Source organism: Helobdella robusta, assembly GCF_000326865.2.
Source record: "Helobdella robusta unplaced genomic scaffold HELROscaffold_98, whole genome shotgun sequence".
Lineage (NCBI taxonomy): Eukaryota > Metazoa > Annelida > Clitellata > Rhynchobdellida > Glossiphoniidae > Helobdella > Helobdella robusta.
This window is the reverse complement of record NW_008705554.1, coordinates 25,459-33,731: the sequence shown is the minus strand read 5'-3', so window position 1 is coordinate 33,731 and position 8,273 is coordinate 25,459. Positions and strand designations below refer to the sequence as shown.

The 8,273-nt window shown below is 32.4% G+C and overlaps 2 protein-coding genes across 2 annotated transcripts; one reads left to right on the top strand and one right to left on the bottom strand.

Moving 5' to 3' along the window:
• Nucleotides 1-3,801: 3,801 nt before the first annotated feature.
• Nucleotides 3,802-5,444, bottom strand: HELRODRAFT_183058 (hypothetical protein; the record flags this gene model as incomplete). Its single annotated transcript, XM_009033770.1, has 4 exons — nucleotides 3,802-3,936; nucleotides 4,216-4,274; nucleotides 4,674-4,750; nucleotides 5,395-5,444. 4 exons carry the CDS (start codon nucleotides 5,442-5,444, stop codon nucleotides 3,802-3,804), a joined length of 321 nt encoding a protein of 106 aa, XP_009032018.1.
• Nucleotides 5,445-5,647: 203 nt separating this feature from the next.
• Nucleotides 5,648-7,969, top strand: HELRODRAFT_183057 (hypothetical protein; the record flags this gene model as incomplete). The annotated part of the gene is made up of 6 exons (XM_009033769.1): nucleotides 5,648-5,650; nucleotides 5,843-6,373; nucleotides 6,928-6,964; nucleotides 7,340-7,407; nucleotides 7,795-7,796; nucleotides 7,882-7,969. 6 exons carry the CDS (start codon nucleotides 5,648-5,650, stop codon nucleotides 7,967-7,969), a joined length of 729 nt encoding a protein of 242 aa, XP_009032017.1.
• Between the last annotated feature and the right edge of the window lie 304 nt (nucleotides 7,970-8,273).

Here is an 8,273-nt window from a genome sequence, read left to right as displayed (position 1 = left end):
ATATGTGTGTGTGTGTGTGTGTGTGTGTAAATGTATGTGTATGCATTTATGTATATTTATGTATGTGTGTGTATGTGTGTATATACATTATGTAAAAACACGCGTGTGTGTGTGGTGTGTGAGTGTGTGTGTGAGTGTGTGTCTATTTATGCAGACGTAAATGTCTTCTCACATACAATAAACAGCGAAGTCACTGAAAAATTAACATGAAGGGCTCATTTTTTACAGATTTTTTTTTTTTGTCAAGTCTTCCTTTTTAATTTTTCATCACATGTTTTTGTTGTGTTTAGATTGTTTTTGTATTTGTAGGTGTGTTTGTATATGTTTAGGTTTGTTTGTTTATGTTTCGTTATGATTTTATAAATTTATATTTGTCTACATATATTTTTTTTATGTATAAATTGAAAAGTTTTTCTATCTTTGTGAACGTATTTGCATGTTTGTAAATATTTTTGTATTCTAGCACATGTTCTTATAGTCTGTAAATATATTTGTATGTTTATACAATGTTTTTCGTTTTTTTTACGTTTGTACAAGTTTTTGTATGTTAGTACTTTTTTTGTATGTTTGCAAATGTCATTGTATGTTTGTATATGTCCGTGCATATTTGTAGTCTCAAAGACTGTACTATCCACACCACACCACACCACACCACACCACACCACACGACGGCTGTACACATTACGTTAGCACACGCAAGCACCACTTCATAAGAGTATGATGGTCTTAGAGTTTTTGAACAGACAGTATTCGAACCATGGCATCGCGTGATAGCAGTGCGAGACACGGCACTTCTACCAACTGAGCTAACTCGGTGTCCATTACCTTATATATAGTATTAAAATACCCTCGATATACCTACCTAATATTAAAATTCCATATTAATACATTATTAAAGTTCCAACATAGCATAAAGAAGCCATAATAATACAACATAAAAATACCATTGTTTGTAAATATTTTTGTGTTTGTAAATACTTATATATGCTAATACATGCTTTTATTGTTTGTAAATATATTTGTATGTTTATGAATGTTTTTTGTTTTTTTACGTTAGTTAAGTTCTCATAAGTCATAAACATATGCAATGTGGTTAAAGGCGCCTGGTCTTGCTATTGCAATGACTGGGTTCGAATACAAAGAGATCTCCGCCTATCATATGCAATGTGTATGATGCGTGGTTTGCACGCGTATTCATATACCTACGCTGTGTGTGTTTGTCGTTGAAACCTCTGAAGCAAACGCAAAAGAAAGAGAGAATAACCTTTAACCTTTAACCTTTTGAATTTGACAATGGTCTTTATAAATTATCATAATTTTGGTATTCTTAATGGTGTTTAATACTAAAAACATAGCTTAGATGTGACGTGATATTTAATGGTTCAAATAATAACAAAAACATTTTTACATCAGCGTAGCACGGATAGATGTAATTCATGGTAAAAATTCAGGGTACTTTATAGTACTGAATATGGTCTTTTTATAACATTAATGTAATATCTTACGACATTAATGAGATATCATTTAACATCAATATGGTATCATATCACGTCAATGTGGTATTATATGACATCAATCTGGTATCATATCACATCAATGTAGTATCATATCACATCAATGTAGTATCATATCCCACCAATATGGTATTATATGACATCAAAGTGTTATCAAAAATAACACCAATGTGGTATCATATGACATCAATGTAGTGTCATATCCCACCAATATGGTATTATATGACATCAAAGTGTTATCAAAAATAACACCAATGTGGTATCATATGACATCAATGTAGTGTCATATCCCACCAATATGGTATTATATGACATCAAAGTGTTATCAAAAATAACACCAATGTGGTATCATATGACATCAATCTAGTATCATATCACATCAATGTAGTATCATATCCCACCAATATGGTATTATATGACATCAAAATGTTATCAAAAATAACACCAATGTGGTATCATATGACATCAATCTAGTATCATATCACACGAATGTGGTATCATATGACATCGATGTAGTATCTTACGATGTTGATGTGGTATCTCAGGACGTTAATGTAGTGTTTTATGGCACGGAAGTAGTAATTTAGGACATTCAGAGGCCCCTGATGTAAGTGCATGGATGTTATTGCTTCGTTTATTTTTTCCTCTTTTAAGATAGAGAGAAAGAGGTGGTATAAATTTGAAGATAAATAAAGGAAATAAAAATTATTTAAAAAAATATTCACAATAATAATAATGAAAATAACAAAGTAGGAATGATAACAATAAAATGAACCGGCAGACGTTTCTATTTAGGTGTGATTTCATCTCGCTGGCGGCTTGAATAATTGCAACATTTTTAAAAGATGATACACAATAATAGTAGAAATAATGAATAATAATAATAATAATAATAGCAAACATAACAAGCAATTATGCCCATCCGAACGAGCCCTATACGAATCAGTGTCAACCAGTCAGCTCAGCATCAACACTCAAACTACTCCACGCATACCCACCCACAACTCCGTTGGATAATTTAAATTCTCCATGATTCGATTTAAAATTATGAGCATGACACTTAAGCTTTAAATAAATTACAGTTTTGATATTCAACTCTAGATGCTTGACAAGGATTTACTAGATCGTAAAAAAATTGAAAAGTTATACAGGAAGCTAATTAACGCCGAACTTGCTGTGATTTTCATCAATAATTGTATTTCTGGCAGTCTCCGAATGTTTGGCGTTAATATGTTTGTAGTTCGTTTTTTCTTGAACTACCTTCTTTTTAACTTCTAATACTCGAGAGAGATGGAGCAGGATATATAGGATTATATATTATACATATTGTAAAAATTATGGTCTATTACCAACATATATACATATACATATAATTGCTTGTTCTCTTTGTTATTATTGCTATAATTTTTATTGTTATTAATTTCCTATTTTTTATTGTTATTATTGTTATAAAAGGCGTTATAATATTAATCATAGCCATTCTCATCTTCATCGTCACCAACATCGTCATCGTCATCATCATCATCTTCTTCTTCTTCTTCCTCTTCTTTTTCTTCTTCTTCATCATCATCATCGTCGTCGTCGTCACCATCATCATCATCATCATTCCCATCATCACAATCACTATCATCATTATCATCGTCATCGTTATCATAACCATCTCTTGTATTGGAATAAGCTTACAACACATACATTATGATTGATAAAAATCATCTTTTCCTGTCTCAGATCATGACGAAGTTGTTGTTGTTTATTGTTATTATTGTTGTTTTTATTGTTCATGTTGTTGATGCTGCTGCTGTTGTTGTTGTTGTTTATTGTTATTGTTGTTGTTATTATTATTAATATTGTTGTTGCTATTATTTTTGTTTTGGCTGTTGTTGTTATTGTTATTATTTATTACTTTTTATCATTTTTGTATTGTTGTATTTGTTGGTGTTTTTATTTTTTTGGTTATGTTGTTTGCTTGTTGTTTCAAAATCATTTTGTTGCTGAATTGGCATGTAGCGTAGTAGTAGTAGTAGTACTACTACTGTACTACTACTACTAAGTACTACTACTACTACTACTTAGTAGTAGTAGTAGTAGTAGTAGTAGTAGTACTACTACTAAGTACTACTACTACTACTACTAAGTAGTAGTAGTAGTAGTAGTAGTAGTAGTAGTAGTAGTAGCAGCAGTAGTAGTATTAGTAGTAGTAGTAGTATTAGTAGTACTTGTTGTTGTTGATGCTGTAGTAATTATTATTCTTTTTCTTATGCTTATTATTATTGTTTTTATTGTTGTTTTAATTTTCTTCTTCTTCTATTACATCATCGTCTTCTTCTTCTTCTTCTTCTACTTCTTCTCCTCCTCCTTCTAATTCTTGATCATTACCATTGGTGTTGTTGTTGATATTTTTGTTACATTTGTTGTTGTATTCCTAGAGTTGTTTCCGTTGATAATGTTGTTGCACGTACATCTATTTTTTGTCGTTGATATTTTTGTTGCTATTGTTCTCATTGTTATTTTAATCTTTGTTGTTATTATCTGGTTGTTGTTATTGTTGCTATGAACGTTATTGTTGTTATTGTAATTGTTGGTAATGTTGTTGTTAGGATTGATATCGTTGTTATTATTGTTGTTATAGTTGATGTTGTTTCGGTTTTGCTACAAGAGAAGCCAACGAATTCATCCATACAAACCTATTTATGCTGCAAACTTTAATTGGAATTTCGTGAAGAGTGAAATCATAGTTTTGTGAGGCGAGTGTCGTTACTGCTGTTGTCGTTGTTGTCGTTGCTGATGTTGTTGGCGACTGAATCGGTCTTCACGAGTTTTTGTAAGTAACACAGACGACGGCAACAAATTATATCAACAACAACAGCAACAACAACAACAACACTAAAACAAGCAAAACAATATTAACATCAAACCTCACCCCACTCACCTCATCTCTTACCACGCCACCACAACCACCAACAGACCACCACTAACACTACCAACCCCAGCTACAACAAATCCAAACCATCAGCAACGACATCGGCGACAACAATCACAACCACTACAGGCCACAACACTGACATTTGAGAAAACACTTAACAAAATGAATTTAATCATTGAGTATTTCAAAGTTGATGGGTGGAAGCTGGCTCGAGGCAACGATCGTGTGTCTCTTACTATAATCTAGATTATGCGTCATTAATTTCTTCGTCTTGTGGTTGTCGTCGTCGTCTATGTCGTCGCTTTTGTTGCTGCTGATGTCGTTTTTAGCGTATTATAATAATACTACTATTATTATTTTATTATGAGTTTATTATTCTTATTATTAATATTAATAGCGCTGTTGATGTTGTTGCTGTGATGTAATGAGTGTTGTTGACAACTTGTTGTTGATAATGTTGACGCAGTTGTTGTTGTTGATGTTGATATTGTTGTTTTTGTTGCAGTTAATGGTTTTTTGTTGTTGTTATTGATGTTTTTTTTTTTTTTATAATTTTTTGCTGTTTTTTTTTTAAACTATGTTTTTGTTGTTGTTGTTGATGTTGCCGCTGTTGTTGTAGATGTTGTATTATTGTTGACGAAGTGTATGTTGTTTATTTTGTTGTTGTTGTTGTTGTTTTTGTTGACGTGACACTGTATTTTGTGTTTTAAGTTGATGTTTTCTGTAACAAAGCTTTCTATTTAAGCTTGTGTCATATGCATTAATGTAATTTTTGATGGTGTTTTCTCTGTTAATGTAGTTTGTTCGGGTTGACATTTCTCTATTAATGTAGTTTATGTTGATGTTATTTGCATTAATATACATGCGATGACGTTTGCAATGTCTTATCAGAAGATTTCATCTTTAAACCGACAACATTTCATTATTCGTAGTGGTTCGCGAATCTTCAAATCTAACTTGCAAGTGGTCTCCAAGGCGCGTTTGAATTGGAGATTTAACGTCGCCATGTTTTTTTATTTTAAAAATTTATCTATTTTCAATTTTTTAAATTCGTTTCTTGATTTTTGATTCCTTTTTTGCTTTGTTTTTTTCATTTTTTTATTCAATAAACGAAATGAATAAATAATATTTTTAACGTTTATTTTCAACTTTTAAATTATATATTTCATTCCAATTTTTGTGTTGTTGTTGATGCTGACGCTAATGAAATATGGTTACCATTCGCTACAACAAAAGTTAACAAACCAACAACTTAAACGACACAACTGTAAAAACAACAACAACAAAAAACAACATTAAAAAAACAGCAACACAAAAAATAACAACAACAACAACAACAAAAAACAGCAACAATAACAATAGCAACAACAACAACAACACAAACAAAAACAACATCACCCAACAGGACACAAACAAACCACCGAATTCCTCGAACACCCTACTGATTTCTCCGATCAAGTCAGACAAAGCTCAACAACAACAACATCTGCAACATTTGCAGCAGCAACAACAACACAACATCCTGAGAAGATTCAACAGCAACAACAACAACATTGTTGCTGCAACAAATCTGCCATCGCCACCACCTTCACCTCCGTTCGACGATGAAGCCATCAACAATTTCAAGCGCAACCTCAACAAAATGAACAACATCAACAACAATAACATTAACACAAATAACATCAGCAACGTTAACAACAACATCATCAATCCTAACATTAACAACAACTTCCAAAACAACACCAATTACTCTACTCTAACTTTTAGATCAAAATACAACAACAACAACAACATTTCCAACAACTTCATTGATGACTACAATCAACAATTTCGTCAACAGCACGTGAACAATACTCGCAACATCTTGTGCCCCATCATGACGTCACCTCAACATTTTTATAACGTGCAACAGAGACTAACATTCATACGTCCGCAGGTTGCTGTTGATGTTGTTGTTGTTGTCGATGATGTTGTTGCTGTTGTTGTTGCTCTTGTAGCGGATGTTGTTGTCGATGGTTTTGATGTTTTCAACGTTTTGAAGTTTTGTTCCAATGATTTATTCTACGTTCTTAGTTGTTTCGAAAAAGTTGACGTGATGTTGCAGTTGTTGCAGTTTATTTGTTGTTGTTGTTGTTATTGCCGTTGTTGTAATTTATTTTGTAGTTGTTGTGGGTTGCTGTTGTTTCAATTTATGATATATTGTTGCTATTGAAATGCATAGTGTCCTTCGTTGAAAAAATGCAATCCTCCAAAAATAATAATGGGCGAATGACATATAAGCTATTTATAAATTATTCTAAATTATCAAGCAAATTGATGATGTCATTTTGTTGTCATTGCTTGCAAATTAATCATACAATTAAAAAATAAATTAGCTTTCTCAATTTTAAATATAAAATTTTATAGATGGGTTATGATCTAAGCTGATTAAAAAAAACGTTCGCTAGAGTTTTTTTTCTAAATTTTCTAAATTTCCTTTCCATTCGCTAGGTGAACGAGAATCTCAACGAAAATCATTTTATCGCAAGTTAGTAGAATCGTTCATTAATTAATAAGTATTAATAAATATTAATCAACAAATTATTTAATAAAAATTATCATAGTCTATAGAACAATGTTGATATTTTAGAAAATAACGAAAATAAATGAAAATTGATAAATTGATCTTTAATCCATTTATCCATCCAACCATTCATCCATTCACCTACTCTTCCATTCATCCGTCTATCCATCTATTCATTTATTCATCTATTCATTCATCCATTCATTCATCCATTCATCTATTCATCCATCCATTCATCCATTCTATCCATAAATGATAATTTTGATTTTTTATTTATTTGACCGACCCATCTTAACTTTAACGAATCACAAAATGAATTTCTTTTTCTTTGAAATATAGGTCAAGTTCAAGGACGGCGTACCCTCGGCACTCGTTGCTATGACAGTCTGCCACCTACTTCCGGTGCAGTTAGACTGCTTAACAACAACAACATCAACAGCATCAACAACAACAACAACAACATCAACAACAACATCAATAACAACCATCATCATCATAATAACGTTCCTTTGCTGCTGTAGTGGAATGAAGTGGAGGTGTTTTTGATGTTGATGTTAATGATAATGTTGATGTTGTTGATGATGATGATGATGATGATGTTGATGATGATGATGATGATGTTGATGTTGATGATGAAGAATTTGAGTTTGATGATGATTGTCCTTAATGCTGTTTGTTAATGACAATTGTAATGATAAAAACAGCGTACCGTACGAACTCATGGCTCTGTTGTTTGTTTGTTAATTTGAAATTTTTGTAATTCTGTCCAATAATAATATAGTTCATTCATTCAGGGGTAAGCAAACCTTTCTAATTTTGACCAGGGGGGTAATTTTTTTTAAAGATGTTCATTTGTGGCTGACGACCAAAACACTAACAAGGCCTAGCCTGTCGCATAAAATGGCTTGGAGGGCCGCCACAGGCCGTGGTTTACCTACCTCTGCTATAGTTCATAGTGTCGTCAGTTGAATTGATGTCATTGAAAATGTTGTTGATGATTGAATTAATGTCATTGACGATGCTGTTGATCAGAGGGGTGAGCAAACTATGGCCCGCGGGCCGCATGCGGCTCGCGAGGCTATTTTAGGCGACCCGCGAAAAAAACGGTCGTCATCCAGACATTATGACTAAAAAAATAGAGCCATTAAATCTTATAAATATTTTCCCCTGGGTCGAAAAAATTTGCTATTTAAATACATAAGAGGCCCTTCAAAGATAAAATAGTTATCAATGCGGCCCTCACAGCAAAAAGTTTGCCCACACCCTGCAGTTG